The sequence below is a fragment of the Mobula hypostoma genome, chromosome 10 (genome assembly GCF_963921235.1).
Source record: "Mobula hypostoma chromosome 10, sMobHyp1.1, whole genome shotgun sequence".
In the NCBI taxonomy this organism is placed as follows: Eukaryota; Metazoa; Chordata; class Chondrichthyes; order Myliobatiformes; family Myliobatidae; genus Mobula; species Mobula hypostoma.
Window position 1 is genome coordinate 120,991,256 of NC_086106.1, and position 21,814 is coordinate 121,013,069.

The 21,814-nt window shown below is 41.6% G+C and overlaps 1 protein-coding gene across 2 annotated transcripts in view; it reads right to left on the minus strand.

The window, feature by feature from the left end:
- Nucleotides 1-21,814, minus strand: part of il1rapl2 (interleukin 1 receptor accessory protein-like 2) — a 1,302,096-nt gene that overhangs the window by 20,000 nt on the left and 1,260,282 nt on the right. For both annotated transcript variants that reach the window (XM_063061139.1, XM_063061140.1), the window contains exons 9-10: nucleotides 17,966-18,109; nucleotides 10,149-10,319 (exon numbers count right to left, since the gene is read on the minus strand). In XM_063061139.1, coding sequence (XP_062917209.1) covers nucleotides 10,149-10,319; nucleotides 17,966-18,109 — 315 coding nt within the window. The remainder of the gene's footprint in view (nucleotides 1-10,148; nucleotides 10,320-17,965; nucleotides 18,110-21,814) is intronic.

Genomic DNA, 21,814 nt, shown 5'->3' on the forward strand with positions numbered 1-21,814 from the left:
AGTTCTGCTGAAACCCACATTGGACATCACTGAACAGGTGACTTGATTAAAATTACATTCCCTCCACTTAGGTACCAGTATTGTCAAGGACAGTTTCTGTTATTTTACTAAGAATTAAAAGTAAAGTAAGTGAATAGAATTTAATCAAACTAGATTTCTCCTCTTTTTTTGTGTGGAAAGGACATAACTTAGCACCTTCTCAGGTAGACACCAGTGTAGTGCAATTGAAGAGAATGGTGAGACAGCGCAGCTAATGCCAGAGACTAGGACTTCAGCTTTCAACCTCTCAAAATGGCTGCAATCATCACATGAGCTCCAATTTGCATGTCAATACAATTTCCCTTCCCAGTCCCACACTCACTTGTTCATCCTAAACCTTCTTCACTCCAAAGGTGAGGATGTGCAAACTAGAGGGACAACACTTCATATTCCATCTGAATAGTTTACAACCCAATGGCATGAACATTGATGTTTCCAATTTTAAGTAATCCTCCCCTCCAGTGGGTTCTTTCCCCCTTTACCCTTCCTTCCCTCACCATCTGATCCCCCTCTGGTCCTCCCATTGTTGTCCCCTATCCCTCAAACACCCACCACACAATGCAACGTACAGTCTCATCTTGCTCCCCTCCCGCTTCTGGTCCCATCTACCCACTGCGCACACACGCACACTCAGTCACTCACTCACACATGCTTCCTCTCTCTCCCCTCTCCCCAACCTCCATCTAATCCTGGTTCTACTTGCCACTCATCATAGAACACAGAACAGAGCGTAGAACAAAGACCATTAAACAGTACGGAGCAACAAGGGGCCCTTTGCCTCACAATGTTGTACCAACCTCTTAACCAGCTCCACAATCAATCCAGCACCAATAGCCCTTTGCATTTCTCCTTTTCTTCCCCCACTAGTTGTCTACAACTATCACCCTCCCTTCCCCCGTCTTGCTGCACCTGCCTCCTTTCTTTATTTCTGTCCCTCTCCCTTCTTTGTCTGCCTCTGTCTATCATTCACCTACTTCTGTCTCCCAATTCCAAACTCTCACCTTCCCATCTGGCACAACCTACCCATTACCCATTATCCTTCACCTCTCCTCAGTCAATCAATCACCTCGAACTCCTGTCTCACCATTTCCCCTCCCCCCACTTCTCTTTACATTGGCCATCTTGCCTCCACACTCTCAGTCCTGATGCAGGGCTTTGACACAGACCATCAACAATTCCTTTCCTTTCAAAAGTGCTGCTCGATCTGCTGAGTTCCTTCAGAGAACTGCTCTTCAGATTCCAGCACCAACACTGTCAGTGCCCCCCGCCTCATAAAGTTCCACTTCTCACACCGTCTATGCCTCAATCTGTCTCAGTAACCGAACACCAAGGAAATCAATCTGAGGTCACGGAAGGTAACAGAGGAATGGAACTTTTTCTTTTCTCTTGGATCAGAACACCGAATCATTTTTCAGAAATTATAATTCAAGAACATAAGAATATAAGAAGTGGGAGCAGAGCAGGAGTCGGCTATCTGGTCTGTCAAGCCTGCTCTGCCATTCAATAAGAGCATAGATATCTGGCCATGAACTCAGCTCCACCTACCTGCCTTTTCCCCATAACCCTCAATTCCCCTTCTATGGAAAAATTTATCTAACTGTGCCTTGCATGTATTTAATAAGGTAGCCTCCACTGCTTCCCAGGACAGAGAATTCCATAGCTTCTCTACTCTCTGGGAAAAGCAGTTGTCCTTATCTCCATCCTAAATCCATTCAAGGTTTCAAAGGTCCAATTTAATGTCAGAGAAATGTATACAATATACATCCTGAAATGCTTTTTCTTTGCAAACGTCCACGAAAACAGAGGAGTGCCCCAAAAAATGAATGACAGTTAAACGTAAGAACCCCAAAGTCCCCCACCCAGCTCCCCTCCTTCCCACGTGTAAACGGCAGCGAGCAACGACCCCCCCTCCGCCCACCGGCAAAAACATTGGCACCGCCGCCGGACAGTCAAGCATGAGCAAAGCAATCTTGAGTATATGTCCTCAAGTTCTAGTCTCATGTAGCAGTGGAAACACCTTCCTTTTCTATCCCTTTCATATCTTTATGTATTTTTATAAGATCCCCTCTCCTTCCTCTGAATTTCAGCAAGTTTTGATCCACATATAACAGATACTGTTTTTCTTGGTTCATCTGGGGTTGACAGAGCAACACCTATCCATGTGCCAGTCATTCATGGCTATTGTTTCTTTTAAAAAAATGCCTTACATCCTGCACATTTATTTCTTTCTGCAAAAAATATCTCACAATCCCTTTGTCAGGAGGGAAGTTAGATGTTCTGCTGAGGAAGCACTGTGATCAATATGATTGGAGAGTGTTCCTGAACTGGATGCTGTGGTGCTCAAGTTCAAAGTAAATTTATCATTGAAGTATGTATATGTCATCATATACTACTCTGAGATTCTTGTGGAGATTCACAGAAGTTTATTCAGAAGTGAATCAAAAATATCCAGTCACCTGCCCCAAAATTGAGGGCTCTTTTCATTGAGCTATGAATGCTATGCAAAAGTTCTGCATTTAAAAGTAATAAATGAATATTTTTATCATTAAACAGTGTTAAAAATTATGTGCAACAATACTCAGGAAGTCAGGCAGCAGCTACACATGGAGAAACGTTGGGGGTATGCAGGAGAGGCAGCTTTGCTTCCCATTGGAAATCACTGCAGCATCTCTCAACAAATTGTCCAGGAAACTCATTGCAAGATAATTTGACAGCAATAAGCTGTGTCATGAAACTCCATGTTATAATTCATAGTATGTTATGCTCCTTACATGATCCAAATGTCTGCTGCAATTGCACAGTGTGAGTCCAATACTCTGAAGTAACGAGGAAGGAGGACTTGTTTATTTTTTGAGATACAGTGCAGAATAGGCCCTGCTGGCCCTTTGAGCTGTGTCACCCAGCATCCCTGATTTAACCCTAATTAAGGGACAATTTAAAGTGACCAATTATCCTACCAACCAGTACATCATTGGACTGTGGGAGGAAATGGGATCACCTGAAGGTAACCCCTGTGGTCATGGGGAGAACATACAAACTCCTTACAGTTGGCAACAGGAAACAAGCACTAAAAACTTGCATAGTGCCTCCCATAAACACATCTTATATTAAAGTGCATTGTCACCAATAAAGTCCTTTGGAAGTGAAATTAAGATGTAAGATGCCAATTTACACACAGAAAGCTCCCATAAATAGTAACAAGACATTAACAGGGCACTGGTTGAGGAGTAAAGATTGACCTTATCATCTGAGGGGTGGCGCGTGGCCAAGTGGTTAGGGCGTTGGACTAGCGATCTGAAGGTTGTGAGTTCGAGCCTCAGCTGAGGCTGTGTGTTGTGTCCTTGAGCAAGGCACTTAACCACACAGTGCTCCAGTCCAGGCCTGAGAAGCCTACAAGGCTCGGGACAGAATTTAACTTTAACTAATTTTTATCATCTGAGAGAGCATTGCTGCATTTCATTGACGATGGATCTGTGTACTTGACTAGAAATTAGTTCAGCATTCTCTTAGTGTTGAATTGGATTGCTATAGTGCTCAAGTCTTAGAATAAACCATAAATGTCCAGCTATCTAACTCACAAGCAAGAGCTCTTTCCACTGAGCTGTGAACAACATGCAAACAATATGTGTCTAAAAGGAATAAATCTATATTTATATCATTTAGTTAAGCTGAAGGTTGGACAAAGAAAGAAAAGGCAAAAATACAAATTGCTGGAGGAAAAGTTAGGAAGCAACTGTGGAGGGAAATGGACAGTTGTTCTGTTAGGTGAGACCCTTCATCTGTTGAGTCCAAGGTCTGCAGTTTGTGTCTTCAGAAAAAAGCCTAAGATACTCAACAGCCATGGATGATAATCAATTAACGTTGCAGGTTGATGGATCTCATCAAAATTGTTAACAACCTGTAATTTTTGTCAGCGCACAGGTGCTACTTGACAGTTTGAATATTTACAGCATTGGTTGCTTCATTCCAAATACCTAATGTCTATGGCATTTTGGATCTGAAGAGTGGATAAATTCTGAATGAGAAAAATCTCCAATGAGGAATATCGGATAAGTTAGTGTGTGAGCAATGGCTAAAGCATTAGCAACAAAAGCACATAAGTTTCGAGTCTCGAGGCAGAACCATCTGTCAACCTTAATCTGCAAAAGTGAACACAAACAAGAACTAACCTAGAGACTTTTATCCTTTCTACAGTAATGGATCATATGGTCTTGTAGCAATGTCAACCAAAGCAAAAATCACTTGCTGAGAGGCAGATCAGGCAGATATTAATTATTTCATTTAAAAAGTCAAAAGAATAAAAATTAAAGTGTCAAGATTTCAATTGCCTCTATTAATAATCGATTGTATAGGATTCTGCAATTTTAATCATCTGTATTCAGCCAGGGTGCTGTCATCCTATGGTGGATGTCATTCATTCTTCATAAGTGTCCATAAATAAATAAACTTCTACTCCTTTTGAATGTTCTCCCGTAATATTCTGCAACTCAGCTAAGAGCTGTTATTCATTGTTGAAGTGAATGCAACGGGTGATTGACATTCATCGCTGCGTGCCCCAGCAATGACATTGAAGTCTGTATTAATGTCTGACTTTCCTGTGTCCTTACACACTTTTAGTATTTCCTTTAGAAATGCGGCTACCTTTATCTTGCTGGTTCAGCTGTCCAGGGAAAGGACACTAACCAGTGGAGATGTCTTGGCTGCAAAATAAAGATTGCACTGTACAAAAATGAAGAGGGTGCATAGTGCAGGCTCTTTATCTTCTAAAGTGATTGGGTATGTGTTCTCACTCACAATCCATCATACAATAAAGAGTCTGATTGTATCTAACTGTCTTGAAAGAGGTGCAAGTCAAGGAAAAATCTCCTCCATGACAGGGAGGTCAATAGCATCAAGGACAAGCCAATGTTAGTGGTTCGCCAGCAGAACTGTAGAGACCTGGGAGTGGGTCACCTTCACATCACTGTCACCCAAGCCTGCCCTCCCCAACAACCCTGTGACCGCTTGTCAAAGAAGAAAGCTGGGAGGTTTTTCTTCTCTCAGCAAGATAAATATAGCCACATTTCTAAAGGAAATATTGAACATTTGTAAGGAGTTCCTTTCATTTTATGCGAGACAGATAGCCTCTAATTTGTCTGTTCTCCAAGCTGTCAACTACGCTTTTTTTCTTGTGTAGATTTTTATTTATCAATTTGAGACTTCCGTTATTTGACCTTTTCCCCTAATTTCACAGAAAAAAGTGGGAAATGGGTTGATCGGAACATCATAAATCTATCCAGAGACTACACATTAGTTAACTTAATTACCTTATAAATTTAGTAAATGTATAAAATCGGGCACAGAGGACATAATTACAAAGGCACGTGAAACATAACTTGGCTGGAATGAGAGACATTCCAGAGATAAATAATGTTTTATGTTACATCAGCACTGGAAACAATAGCTTATTACTTGACAAGACCGAAGCAACAGCTAGTAATTATTAACATCTGCCTGGAGTGAAACATTGTGATAGTACTCACAATTGTCAACATCGGACTATTAACAAGAAGTTTGGAGTGAATTAATAAAAGCTAATTAAATGACTGTTGCAAACATTTGTAAAAGTCAAGGGAGAAGGAACAAACATCTGATGGATGAATGAAAGCAAGCTTTCTCTGAGGAAACAACACACAATAGAATCTTCAGAACAAGCCGCTGCCAGCAGCTCTTCTGATAATGATTGATTATAAATCTTCCCATTTTCCTTGAAGGAGCCTTTGAAATTGAATTACTGCAATATTACATTAAATCTTCATGTTGGGTAACCACGTTGATTAGAATTGATCGGTGCACTTCAAATGAAGTATTGCAAAGCTTGTTGACTATACTTTTTGAAGTAGTTCTCCCCTTCCTCCCCATCCATCATAGGTGAGGCAGCAACTATGGGGGGAAATAAACAGTCAACATTTTGGGCCGAGACTCTTCATCAGGAGTGGAAAGGAAGGGGGAAGAGGCAAGAACTATAAGGTGGGGGGGGGAGGTGATAGGTGAGGGCAGGTGAGGTGGAGGATGGGGGAATGGGGGAGGGGGTGGAAGTGAGAAGCTTGGAAGTGATAAAGGGCTGAAGAAGGATTTGGACAGGAATGGAGAGTGGCCATGGGAGAAAGGGAAGGAAGAGGGGTTTCAGAGGGAGGTGATAGACTTGTGAGCAGAAGGGAAAGTGTGAGAGGGGAACCAGAACGGGGAATAGAAACAGAAAGGAGGGGGAGTGGGTGGAGATTACTGGAAGATAGAGAAATTGATGTTCATGTCATCAGCATGGAGGCTACCCAGATGTGTTGCTCCTGCAACCTGAGAGTGGCATAGCCATGGCAGCAGAGGAGGCCATGGGTCTCCAGTGGGATTGGGAGTGGGCGGTGGAATTAAAATGGCTGGCCACCATGAAATCCTGCTTGGTGCAGATGGAGTGAAGGTGCTCGAGAGCATTGTTCCTCCATTACTGATTAGTCCTTGCATAGGCAGTCTGATGAAGTGTGGGGATGAGGCACGGTAGAATCAGCAGTAGCTCTTATAATGAAGTAAACTTCGGTCAAGGAATTACAAGTATACATGGGAAAGAATGGGGAAGTGGTTCTAAAGATTGAGAAATATAGCCCATGGACTATTTTGTAAATTAGAGCAAGGCCTCAGAGTTGTGATCTAAATTCAGAACCACCCTGAGTTCCTTCTCCATAATTGGCAGTGGGTGCAGAGTCAATAGGTCCAGGTGCAGGTCGAGGCGACTAGGCAGAATAAAAGTTCAAAATTGACTAGAGGGGCCAAAAGGCCTGGTTATATTCTGCAGTGCTCAATGACTCTAGAATATAAATATTTATTTTAAAACCAAAATTGATAGATTCCTCTCTTGACCCACTTTGGGTCCAATGTTGGCTCCACTTTGGGGCAGCACAGAGCTGTCGTGATTAGTGAAATGTTGTTACAGCGCCTCTGTGACCTGGGCTCAATTCCTGCTGCTGTCTGTAAGGAGACTGTACGTTCTCCTTGTGACTATGTGGGTTTCTCCGGGTGCTCCGGTTTCCTCCCACATGGGTGTAACTGGGCGCTGTGGACTCATTGGACCGGAAGTGCCTATTACCACACTGTATCTCTAAATGAGTATAAAAAAGATATTTAAAAAAAAGAAGCCACTGACCTCAGGATATAAGACGTTTCTTGAGGTCCAATGAGTATGAAATAGTTACAAAATACAAGATACTTATACAGAGAAGAGTTTGAAGTCTTTGCCTGCACCCAGAAATTTTTACTGTGCCATTCAAAGCATTTATACATTGACCATACTGTGAATAAGTTATAAATATGACATGAAACTCAGTGCATGGCAATGAGTTGTGATTATTAATAATTCGGTTTGAACTCACTACAGTAATAGATCGGATGAAACTGTAAGACCCAAGGAGGATTTGTTTTTAACTCAGCAAACGAACAAAGACTTTAATTTGCTAAAGTAATCACCAGTGCAACAAATTACCCTCACGGCAATCATGGCACTGCAGATAAGAAAATCTTTTGTAGAAATATCTGGTGTGGTGTCATCGATTATTTCTCTTGTTCCCTGAGCGATATCAATGGATGTCAATGGAGATGATCATGACTTCACTGCCCACAGATTGGTGACAAAACACACTTCAGGATGTACATTCCCTGGTGTTGCCAGGGAGTGACACCATCACTTGGCCCATGGGAACTATGTACCTCCTGGAAGTGATGGCCCCATGAGATAATTCACTTCACTGCTGACTGAGGGAATGCTGCCCCTGGAGCATCATCAACAACATGAGCTCATGTTTAGAACTTGGATTGGAGGCCATAAATGGACGGTGCATTAAGAGTTAACGCAGTGACAATAAACCACTATTACAGCTTGAGGCGTCCGAGTTCGGAGTTCAATTCTGATGTCCTCTATAAGGAGTTTGTACATCTTCCCTGTGAGCACATGGGTTTCCTCCAGGTGCTCCGGTTTCCTCTCACAGTCCAAAGACATAATGGGTGGTAGCTTAATTGGTGATTGTAAATTGTCCTGTGAGTAGACTAGGGTTAAATAGGTGGGTTGCTGGATAGTAGAGCTCGTTGGTCCAGAAGAGCCTGTTCTGTGCTGCATCTCTAAATAAAACCATGTAGTAGGACTTCCTTATTTTAAGGATTTGTTTGAAGGAAGGTAATAGATGACCTGGGCATTTCAGAGACGATATTTGGATTCTTACCCATAAGAAGGATCTCTCCATGGTCGTCATGGAGATCAGTGGGAATCAGATATGGGGAAGGGAACTGTGTGGTGCAGATTACCTACACTTCATGCATTTCCTTCATGATCTTAAAGTCTGCTGTGGAGTTTTTCCTTTTGCCTCTTTGTGAAATAAGGGACACACTGAAAGGTTCTACAATCCATTGGCACTATTACTGATGTCTATCCTGACTTATTTACAGGCCTCTTGAAGGGGAAGTACTGCAGAAGCAAAGGCAAATTGTTTTGTTCTTGTCTGGAACTCCCCTTCCACAAGAACAGCATGTTCACATTGTAGAGAAGGTCACCATTTATTAAATAAAGAGCATTACAGTACAGTGTGGTCCCTTCAGCCCACAAAATAGCGATAGTTTTTTGACTTAGTCTAATGTCAATCTAACCTTCCCCTCCTACATCCTGCAGCTTTCTATTTTCTATCATCTATGTGCCTATCTAAGAGGCTCTTAAATGTCCCCAATGTACCTTCCTCTACCACCACCCCTGGCAGACCATTCCATACACCAATCACTCTCTGCATAAAGAACCTCCTCTGACATCTCCCCTATACTTTCCTCTAATCACCTTAAAGTTATGCCCCCTGATATTAGTCATTCATTGTTCCAATTTTCTTATTGTCCTTGTGAAAGGACAGGGGAAGTGTTTCCATGAACTGCTCCAACCCACGTGAGAACAATCCACAGTGTCCTGAGTTAGAGTTTGGTCCAGTGATGGTGGTATATTTCCAAGTCAGGTTGATGAGTGACTTGAGGGGACCTGCAGGCAGTAGTAGCCAGGGAAGGTGAGGGTGGGAAAGCATAGGTTTACAACCTTGGTGGTTTCTTTTGACCTCCTTCTTTCCATATCAGATCTGAATTGATTAATTTTGTTGCTTTTTAAAATGACAACATTGATTGATTATTTATCCATTGTATGATAGACAGTTTGAAACCTGTGTGTGGGAGAGAAATTAAAGTGGAAAAACGATTACACTGAGACAGTTCCACTCTCTCAATCTCAGAAGTCCAGGTCCAGTGGTACAAGTAGTTGTCACAGAACTGGGGTCTTCCTTGGTTGCAGTGGATGACTATGACTTCTTCTGTGCTTTGTCATGCCCGTTGCTCCTTATGAACTGTTGCAGAACTGTCTTACATCTACTCATCTACTCAGTCTGCCAGAGCTGACCTCATCCCAGGACAAGTATGTCTCTATTTCACCAGGATATGAGGCCTGCTGGGTACCTTCACTTGGTGTAGCCTGCATATCAAAGCAGTGTACTAGAATGCTGCCAGTGTCACTTGCAAACAGCCACTTGGAGCCAAGGAGAGAGTTGACTATCTGGTGAGGACCAAAGATGAGTGAACTGCCCCAGAACGGACAAGAAAAGCGGAGGTGCCACCGTCTCTGGAGACCCCATACACTGAATTGACTCAACACGCAATATGTAACAATGGCAGCATTACCCCTCAAGAAAAGAAGGCAACTTGGAGGAAAATCAGGATTGCAATACAATTGGCTTGCCTCTGCTTAACAATATATCCTGAGGACTGGATTCTTAGCATGATTTAATTTCCCATCCATTTTCTTGGAACATTGAACATTACTGAGGAGGCAACAAAAGCATCAAACAAATTTAACCTAATAAAATGAATGAAACTGTTAATAACAAAAGCAAGTGACAACATCCTTTACATACTTGATCTTTTTCATTCATATATTCAATCAGCTTGTATCTTTCCAGTCATAATTTGCTAAGGCTAAAAGAGTATCAACATATTCTAGCTGTGAAATAAATTGTAAGGCTTTTTGTAATATTAAAAAAACATGTGAATAAATTATGTTTACTTACTTCCACTTGGCATTAAATCCCTGTCAGGAATAAATAATTTGTACCCATAATGTTTCTCCAGTACATCTGGTAGAATTTCCAATGCGAACTGTTCTTCCTTCCTGTTGTCCTGGGTGAGTGAATCCGGGTCGATTTTGGTATATGACAGATATGCATCATATTCCTTATTATCTAGAGAGATTGTAAAGGAGGAGTTGACGTGACAATTAGGTCCACAAACCATTCCTGCACCCTTCCAGTATTAAATCAGAAGAACATTGTTTACGAGTTTAATTGAGATTAATTGAACCTCTTGACTGCTAAATAAACTCCTCTTGGGCTCCCGGCCCCGTACAGGTATCAATTTTAACTGATGTTTCGATGACAAACTCTGCCATCTTCATCAGGGATGATGCCTGGGCATGTCTAGTCCAGAGGAATATAAACCCCATACCCCTGTCGTCCATCTCTCCTGAATGGTTAGTCCTCATCCAATCAGGTTTCCACTTTGCCACCTTGTTTATAATCGAATTCTAGTTCTTACTTCGAGTGAGACCTTCGTCTTCCTTAAAATTCCTTTCCTCTGGTTTTAGTTCAATGGCTTCCTTTATCAGGTGGTCCCAAAGGCCACTGGCGCAGCACAGTAGCTTTGTGCCATTGAAGTCAATCCGATGGCCATTGCGAATGCTCAAATCACAGTTCAAGTGGGTTAAAGATGACCTGGGACTCAGGACGGCTGGCATTTACTGGGTTCTCTCTGTGAAAGCAGAGCAGCAACATTGCCCATACAGGATGCTTGGTAGAAACCCACATCAAAGAGCCCAGGAGCTTTATCCATTTGGGTAACCCAGAGAAATCAGCAGTAGCAGAACACAAATAAAGGCAACTGACGCTATTTAAAAACTGTTCATTCTAAGCATGGTGTAGTGTCTAATGGCAGCACAAGTGCTTGCGAGTGATGCTACTTAGAATCTGTTGGGCAGCAGTCTCCTACTCTAATTAAGCGGCACAGTGTCCCAAATAAACAAAGGGAATCCCGGCAATTTTCTTGATCAGTTTCTGTTCTTTAAGAGCTGTCCCAAGTAAGTGGCTGCTCTGATTAACCAATAGCCCAGTTAACCAGAATTCAGAGTCCACTGTTTTTATATACTGTATATGTATACTGTATATTGTATGTATTGCACTGTACTGCTGCAGGAAAGCAACAAATTTTATGACATATGTCAGTATTAATAACCATGATTCTAATTCTGCCAGTCACCTCTTCTGGAATGCTCAAAACCTCATTGTAAACATCCAAGCAACACTGCTATCCAAGATAAATCCTAAATCCCATAACAGGTGGGAGAGGTCAGTTACTGTGCCTGGGAGCAGCTGAGATTCTGTGGGAGGAAAGGCATTCTCTGATCGTGTAGAAAGAGTTTTGACTGACAATTGACAGCAAGTGCGATAAGAAGCAGGAGCGGAATCTCTGCCACTTATCCACATTCCACAGTGGGTGGACATAGGTGCATGGTTACCAGACGCGGTTAGGAAGCACTCTAAAAGCTTGTCCATTGGGAGCTCATACTGTGAAGAAGAAATTATTTAATATTCAATGTTTAAACCCATCTAAAGTCATTTAAATAAAATGAAACAAAAATTGATTAATTGTAAATCCATCTTTCTCTTTCATATGTATTTATTGATCAATTGAGATGCAACGTGGAATAGAGCCTTCCGGCCCTTTGAGCCACGCCACCCAGCAATCCCACGATTTAATCCTAGCCTCATCATGGAATCAGTTTACAATGAGCAATTAACCCATCAACCAGTACGTCTTTGGATCGCGGGAGGAAACTATAGCACTTGGAGGAAACCTACACGGTCATGGGAAGAAAATTCACACTCCTTACAGGCAGCAGTGGGAATTGTACCCAGGCTGCCTGTACTGTAAAGCATTGTGCTAACTACTATGTTACCATGTCACCCATAAACATTATTGAGACTTACACTCAGTGGCCAGTTTATTGGGTAGACCTGTGCACCTGCTCATTAATGGCAAATATTTAATCAGCCAGTCATATTGTTCAAACCCAACAAGTACCTAATATACAACACACATAAAAGTTGCTGGTGAATACAGCAGGCCAAGCAGCATCTCTAGGAAGAGGTACAGTCGACATTTCAGGCCGAGACCCTTCCTCAGGACCCTTCGGGTCACAGCCCGAAACGTCGGGTGTACCTCTTCCTAGAGATGCTGCCTGGCCTGCTGCATTCACCAGCAACTTTTATGTGTGTTGCTTGAAATTCCAGCATCTGCAGATTTCCTCGTGTTTGCAAAGTACCTAATAAAGTAGCTACTGAGTGTATTTCAAATATCCTTGATTCTTTTTAGCTTTACTATACACACAATGGGACTTGATAAAACAAGCCTCGTTCATTCTGGAAAAAGCAAACAGTTTACTGTACTGAGTGCTAACCACTTCTGTGTCTTGACTGTCACTGTTCTGCTAAATTCATGAAGTACTCTATTCTACTCTTAAAGTAGAGAACATTAGGTTTATCCCAAGAGATTTGGGTTTATGCTGATGTTAAGGAATATACACTTGGAGCTAGGCAAATAAAACTCTTGTGAGCATTTGCGATCTCCAAAGTAAGTATAGGTCATGCATTAAATTGACTATCACAGACTCTCAAAAGCATTGAATTGCTTTACATTTACTAAGAGGCACAGATATAAAGAGAAAATAAAAAGGCATTCTAAGGGACAGGATATATACGTATTTAGATAGACTGAGCCTGATCAGGAATCGCCAACATAGCTTTGTGTGTGGTAGGTTGTGCCTAAGGAAACTTATAGTCTTTTTGAGCAGCATACCAGGAAAGTTGATGAAGGAAAGGCAGGGGACATTGTCCACTGGGAGAGCTTTTGGCACATTGGCCTTCATAAATCAGAACAGTGAGTGCAGGGGTTGGGATGTCAGGTATAAGAGAAGGGACTATATATTTCAAGAATATCTTTCTTGTATAACTGTAGCCCAATCAAAGGACAATTTATAATGACAAGAATATATTTCTTGTATAAGAAATCGCTGAGGCCAAATTTGGAGTATTGTGTGCTGGTCTGGCCACATACCTGCAGGAAAGTTGTCAATAGAATTGAAAAAGTACATGGCAAATTTACAAGAATGTTGCTGGTATTTGACCTGAGTTATAGGGAAAGGTTGAATACTTAGGGGTTTATTACTTGGGGTGTAGAAGAATGATGGGAGATTTGACTGAGGTACGCAAAATTATGAGGCGTATAGCTAGGGTAAATGTAAGCAGGTTTTTTCTACCCACTGAGGTTGCGCTAACCTAGAGGCCATAATTTATGGGCGAAAGGTGAAATATTTACGAGGAACCTGAGGGAGAGTTCCTTCACATAGAGGGTGGTGCAAGTGTGGAATCAGCTGCCAGTGTAAGTGTTGGATGCAGGTTTGATTGCAACACTTAAGAGAAGTTTGTAGGACTACATGGATGGGACGGATCTGAGGACCACGGTCCAGGTGCAGGTCAGTGGGAATAGTTAGAACAACAGTTCTGCACTGACTGGGACAAAGGCCTATTTCTAGTCTGTTGTGCTGTATGATCCCATGATTCTAATCCTATAATAACTACAACAGAGAAAGAGGACATTTGGTCCATGAAGTTCATGCCTACTGTCTGTAGAGAAACCTAATCAGTCCTGTTTCCCCCTTTCTTTTCATATCGTCCTTCAAATGATTTCTCCTTGAGTCCCTATTCATATCCCTTGTGAAGGTCTTATTGATTATATTTTCACAAATTTTCCAGGCACTACATTCCAGAAGCTAATCACCTCCAAGTAACAGATTTCTCTGAACTACTTCTACGTCTTTTGCCCTTTATTGTTCCTCTCCGCACCTTGGCCTGTGAATCAGTTGCTCCTGAACACTTTCTCAGTAATTCCCCATGTGATCCCGATCTCTGGTGCATTTATAGATACTTCAAATTCAGCCCCCTCCCCTCCCTCAACATTCAGGACTTCTAACAGCCAAAAATGAATTTCTGAAGCAAGAGCACATCAGTAATGGTGTTGTTGTGGATAAGTTACCAGAAATGAAACTCAGTGGCCTAGATTAACAGACCTGAGATGTGAGTTCAAATCCCATCACAACATTTATTTATATATTTAAAGACAGAGAGTGGAAAGGTCCCCTCTGACCCAACAGACCACATGACCCAGCAACCCAGCTACTTAACCATAGCCCAATCAAAGGACAATTTACAATGACCAATGAATCTACTAACTGGTACGTCTTTGGAATCAGGGAGGAAACTTGGGCACCTGGGAAAAACCTATGCATTAATGGAGAGGAGGTACAAACTCCTTACAAACAGTGTCAGAATTGAAATCTGATGCCACAAGCTGTAATAGCTCACACTAACCAGCACATTACTATGGTGCCTGGACATAAATTTGTGGACTTTAAAACAATTTTAGTGTTAAAGTCTTCCTTGACAGTGAGGTATGTCAAGAGGGACGTAGCCTCAATAAGCTTCCAAATGTAGCATTGTCACACTGGTGGGCACACCATTTCCTGTTTTATTGCTCATGACAGAATGGACAGCCAGAGACTACTTCCCAGGGAGGAGATGACTGATATGGGGAGACATCAATTTAAGGTGATTGGTGGAAAGTATAGGGGGATGTCAGAAGTAAGTTGTTTGATGCAGAAAGTGGAGGATGCATGGAATGTGCTGGTAGAGGCAGCTACATTAGGGACATTTAAGAGACTCTTAGATGGGCACATGGACAATAGAAAAGTGAAGGCTATGTGGGAGGGAAGGATTAGATTAATCTTGGAGTTGATTAAAAGGTCAACACAACACTGTGGGCTAAAGGGCCTGTACTGTGCTGTACTGTTTGAAGTTCTACCTTCTGTGAAGTACTCTTGATGACCAGGTGGGAGTTGGCTTCTGGTAGGATCCACTCAAGGTGAGTCCAGACTTGACACTTAGGGGTCCCACAAGTCTAGTTGATCCCCACTACTTGGAAATACCAAGCCAATATTCACACAGCTATTTGAGGGACCTTATTTTATGCAAATTGTCTGTGTAATGTTTGTTTATTGGGAAGACAAAATGCTGGAATCTAGAAAATAAAACAAAACACTGGAAAAATTCAGTGGATCAAGCAGCATTTGTGGTGGGAGAAGGTGTAGGTTATTGTTTTGAGTCAAGGCTCTGTTTCAGGGTTACGTGGAAAGATGAAAGATTACCAGTACATAGCAATAGATAGGGAGGAGTGAAATAGGGGCTGGAGGGCGATGGGTGGAACTGGATGGGGAGGGAATGAGGGGCAGTTAGAACTAAATGGAACTCAGCAGCCTCTAGCTTTTGTCCCACCGTCACCATTTTATTCCATGTATCATCTACCAGAGTCCATACATCCCTACATACTGTCAATACACTGGCTCTCCATCATCAAAGACCTCCAGCATCCAAGCCATACTCTCTTCTTGCTGCTGACATTGTGTAGAATCGGGGTTCCCAACCTTTTACATGCCATGGACACTAACAATTAACTGAGGGATCAGTAGATCACAGTTTGGGAACCACAGGTGTAGGAGGTATTGGACTACCATGTTCAGGAACAGTTATTACCCTACAACCATCAGGCTCCTGAACCAGTGTGCTAACTTCACTCACCTCAACTCTGAACTGATTCCGCAACCTACTGACTCATTTTCAAGGATTTTCCAACTCATGTTCTCAGTATTATTTAATTATTTTTTTATAAACACAATTTGTCTTCTTTTATACATTAGTTATTTGTTAGACTTTATGTATGGTTTTTCATAAATTCTATTGTATTTCTTATTTTCTTGTAAATGCCTGCAAGAAAATCATTCTCATTGTACTATATGGTGAAATATACAGACTTCAATAATAAATTTACTTTGACTTTGACTTTTATCTTTCCTCTCTCATTCATTGACCTGGAACATTAATTCACAACTTTTGCCTCCACAGATGCTGCTTAACCTGCTGAGTTCTTCCCGTTTTAACATCAGACTTTGACATTGCAATCAGCGAGTTGTTTTTTTTCCTGTTAGTCTCCCTCTCACTGCATGACACCTCTCTGCCCTTTATTAGGGAGAGAGAGCCTGTGGTATGTCGAATTGTCAGGTAAATGATTCGTTTTTGCTGTACTGCAGATCATGGTCTTTCTTGGGGGCTTTGCTATTGCTTGCTTGGTGGGTAAAGGGTGCTGACGTAAATGGGGAAGGGAGGGGAAGGTCAATGCTTTGCTGTTGCTTGTGTATGGGGGGTGGAATGGGGGGGCTTTGGGGTCCCTTCTGTTTTTGTGGATATCTGCGAAGAGCAAGAATTTCAGGTTGTATATTGTATACCTTCTGTAATATTAAATAGAACTATTGAACTATTTATTGGGAAGTTGGTATCACCAGTGAGATCAGCACTTACTGCCTTTCGTAAATTGTTCTGAACCATGCTGGTCCACTTCAGGATTTTGAGTTGTGCTAATGAATGGCAGGAATACACTCAGTGGCCACTTTATTAGATACACCTGTACACCTGCTCGTTAATACAAATCTGTAATTAGCCAAACATGCGACAGCAATTTAATGCATAAACCATGCAGACATGGTCAAGAGGTTCAGTTGTTGTTCAGATTAAACATCAGCATGGGAAAGAAATGTATTTTAGTGACTTTAATTGTTGGTGCCAGATGGGATGGTTTGAGTATCTGAGAAACTGCTGATCAACTGAGATTTTCAAACACAACAGTCTCAATCATTTACAGAGAATGGTGCAAAAATAAACAAAATTTAAAAAGAAAATCCTGTGAGCAACTGTACTGTGGGTGAAAGGAGAGAACTCAGAGGAGATCAGCCAGACTGCTTCACGCTGACAGGAAAGCAGGAGTAACTCAAGTAACCATGCATTACAACAGTGGTGTGCAGAAGAGCATCTCTGAATCCCCACACATCGAACCTTGAAGTGGATGGGCTACAGCAGCGGAAGACCATGAACCTACAGTCAGTGGCTACTTTGTACCTAATGAAGTGGCCACTGAGTACATATCACCAACAGCACGATGTGCCAGAGGGAAGATCAACTACCGAAGCATCCAATGTTTGTAATCTCCTTGGCAGTAGGGGTCACAGTTTTGGCATGTGTTCTGAGCTTTAGATAAAAGTATTACTCTGAAAATTAAAATAAATTAATTGCTTTCCCAGTAGACTTTCATGAATGTTAGAGAAAATGAACCTTATGAACGAGAGGGAGACAATAGACTTCTCTGAAATTCAGTGGTGTCTGCGACGTGTTGAGTTCACAATCACACACGCTCAAACATATAATTGCACAGATAAACGGAGCATGCATGCACACACACACACACACACACACACACACACACACACACACACAAATAGGATAAAAGAGCTGCATTTTAAACACTCATCTTCTCCACACAACTAACTGACTTCTGGTTGGGATAACACGATGTAATGCAATACAGAAATTGCCTCGGTGTGTGAATGGTAATACAAATTACCTGACAATCACACTTAGTTGGACATTTTATTAAGTTTACAAAATATACAGCTCAGTTAGCCTGTCATCCATATTGAGTAATATATTTTATCTCACTTATACTTTCTGATGACAAATGGTTACATCAACGCCTTGTGACACCCTGGGTTTGCAGAAAAATAAAACCACTAATGCAATATGTAATACCCACTCCTCCTCCAAATGAACAATGAGTTAAAATTCGTGATTTGCTGCTGAACATCAGAGAAGTGCGACTTTGTTTGAATGCTTACCATCTTCTGTTTCGTCACTTCCAAAATGGCTCCGGTAAAAGAGCATCATTTCGATATTGTAGCATTTGTAAATGATTACAAGGAAGGTGATAAGGAGAAGGATTGCTCCCAAACCACCTGCGAGCTCCACTCTGTACATTAGATCTGGAATAAATTAGAGGGTAATGGTGTCACAAAATACTTATTTGCTGCAAAACACTGGCACAATTCAACAACAGCAATAGCAAAAAGATATTCTGCAAACTATTAAACAGCAGGTCTTCGTGGTTAATGTGATTAAAGACTTACAGACCATGACACAAGATTCAGTAACCAGGCTTAAAGGTCATGGTAATGGTATGAAAATTGGAGATGAGGTAAGGATCTTGCTTTACACAACATCTTGCTGTGCACTGGAACATGCTGCCTCATCTGAAGTTCGAATTTCAAAGTAAATTTTTCATCAAAGTATACATCACCATATACATTGAGATTCAATTTCTTGAGAACATTCACAGCAAAACAAAGAAATACACCAGAATCAATAAAAAAACTACAAAGACTGACAAAAAAACAATGTGCAAAAGAAAACTGTGCAAATACACAAAAACAAATAATAATTATAAAAAAGTAAATAAATAATACTGAGAACATGAGATGTAGAGTTTTTGAGAGAGAGTCCATAAGTTATGAAATCAATTCAGTGTTGAGGTGAGTGAAGTTATCCACACTGGTTCAGGAGCCTGATGTTTTAGGGTAATAACTGTTCCTGAACCTGATGGTGTGAGATCTAAGGCTCCTGTATCTTCTTCCCGATGGCAGCAGTGAGAAGGAAATGGCCTGGATGGCAGAGTCCTTGAGGATGGATGATGATTTTGTGTGGCAGCTCAATACGTTTACTTTTAGTAAGGAATGGGATCAGTACTTGAAGGGGTAACTATTATGGAGAAAATGGAGCAACAAACATTCTGCTAGAGTAACTTAACAGGTTGAACAGCATCTGAGGGGGGAAAGGAATTTGGGATCAAAACCCTGCATTAGGGTTTTATATTGAAGTTGTAAAAGACATTGCTGAGGTCTAGTTTGGAGTAATGTGTGCCGGTTTGGTCACCTGCCAACAGGAAATGCCGGCCGGAGGTATGATGGCATCAGCGCCATACTCCGAGGCAAGTAGCCCTGAGTTGGAATCCCGCCGGCTCCTTGCACGCTTTCCATCCGTGCTGGTTTGAGCACCGAGCTAGCAACCTGACCTCATAAAAAAGTCAAATGCTACGGAAATGGTAAAAAAATGCTGCCCAGTGTGCCACGAGGCGTGAAGAGGAACACAATGGCAGGAAATATATCAATAAGTTTGAAAGAGTACAGAGGAAATTTAGAGATATTTCCAGGACGTGAAGGCCTGAGCTACAAGAAAAGGTTGAATGGGTTCGGACTTTATTCTGTGACGCATAGGAGAGTGAGATGAGATTTGACAGAGGTATACAAAGTTATGAGGGGCATAGATAACATAAATGCAAGCAGGCTTTTTCCACTGAGAAACACACACAAAATGCTGGAGGAACTCAGCAGATCAGGTAGCATCTGTGGAGAAGTCAATGTTTTGGGCCGAGACCCTTCATCAGTGTTTGGGTAAGACTAGAACTAGAGATTAAGGGTTTATGGTGAAAGGTGAAATGGTTAAGAAGACCAGCAAGGGGAACTTCTTCTTTCAGAAGATGTTGAGAGTGTGGACTGAGCTGCCAGCAGGGGTGATGGATGTGGATTCGATTTCAGCATTTAAGAAAAGATTGGATAAGTACATGGATGAAGTACGGAGGGCTAGGTTTCAGTGCAGCTCGATGTAACTGGACAGAATAGCTGCTTGTCATGGACTAGGTGGGCTGAATGCCGTGCTTCTGTGCTGTAGTGCTCTATGTCTCAATGACTCTATGACTATCAGAGCTTCCTTTCTTTTTCAAACCCTCCTTCAGTCCTGATGCGAGGATTAAACGACAATTGTTCAATCACAGTCACAGCCTTCCCCCCACCCCCAGCATGGAGGACATCTTCAAAAGACATTCCCAGAACAAAGTGACATCCATCAGTGAAGGCGTTCACAACCCTGAACATGCCTCTTCTCATTACTACCGTCAGGGAAGAGGTATAGAAGATGGAAGACACACAATCAGTGTTTTAGGAACAGCTTCCTCCCTCCTTTTGTCAGACTTCTGAATGGAGCCCATGTACACTACGTCTCTTTTGTGCAATTTATTTACTTTTTATTACAACTTATAGTAATTAATTTTTATGTCATGCACTGTAGTGCTGCCACAAAACGACACATTTCATGACATAGGTTAGTGGTGATAAGCCTGATTCTGATCCTATATTATGTACCTTTCTAAAAGCTTCTGAATTGCTGGTCATTGCAAATTAGTCTGGGATTGCTGGGCAGCATGACTCAAAGGGGCGGAAGGGCCTGTTCTGCGCTGTATCTCAATCAATAACTAAAAAAATAAACATTTGCCTTCACTACCTCACTTGGCATTCCAGGTACCCACCACACTTTGTGTAAAGCATCCTGCCCGACACGTCTTCCCCCTTCCTTCTCAATCCTGAAAAAGGGTCTTGGCCCAAAACGTTAACTGTTATTCATTTCCACAGATGCTGCCTGACCTGCAGATTTCCTCCAGCATTTTGCCTGTGTTGCTCTAGATTTCCAGCATCTGCAGACCTTCCTGTGTTTACGATTTGCTCCCCTACGCTTCTCCTTTGTAGCTACCCCAACAACCCCATCTTAGATGCATGTCCTCTTGTATTCGATGTATTCAACCCTGGTAAAAGATATCAGCTGTTTACCCAATCTCTTACAGTTTTATAGACCTCTATTTGGTCTCTTTTCAGCTTGTGAATCTGCAGAGAAAATAACCCTCTTCTGTTAAACCTCTGCTTACAGCACATGCCCTCTAATCCTGGCAGTAACCAGGTAAACCCCTTCTGCAGCCTCTCCAGAGCCATAGAACAGAGAATTGGATTACAACATTGGTGTGCACAGGGGCAGGTAGATAGAAAGTTATTTTTGATCATTTTAGCTAAAACGGTAATGGCTGTGTTTTATATTGAAGTCAGAAATTTCATTCTATTGCAACCAACAGAACCAAATTTTTGAAGCACAGCACAACGTACAGCTGCCACTGTATTCTGCCTAGAGCTCGAATGATCAAGGACTTATTTTTAAATTTGATGCATTCAAATAAATTTTAACTAGCAAGTCAATAAATATTTTATAGAGAATGCCAATGCAATTTTTTAATTATGTGTTGCTTTGAAAAGGATTTTCTTGGTTTCTCTCATAATATTTATTCTCAGTTTTTTTTTCTGAGTGTATGCCAGTACAGATTAGTGCTCTGGCTTTGGGGAATAGCCTGTAAGCTTAAAATTCTTTATGGTACTAATGTTCTTCTTGCCTGCTCTAAGGTCATTGGCCTCATTATTTTTAAACCTTTATCACCTCCAGTAAACCTTAGACTGATTGTAAAGTCATAGAGCTCGCAGTTTATTCAGTTAATGTGTATTGCATTTATTCTAAACAACTTTGAATCCGAGGGATAAGGCAGACGCTTTTAGGATCACTCTGGCCAATCGAAAGTTGACTAGGGTTCAATTCAATCATACTTCAACAGCAGTGGAAGCTATTTTCTAGTGTGATACCGGTGTTGTGAGGACAGATTGGAAATGGTAGGATGTTGGGAAAACTCATCTCCTTCAAGCTAAAAGGTCAGGAAGGGATTTGGTAGAGGTGCTCACAACTGCAAATCCTTTTCATAAAGGAAATAGAGTTTGTGGTTGCAAGCCACAGGGTTGGGGTGATTCATTTAATAATCAGGGGTA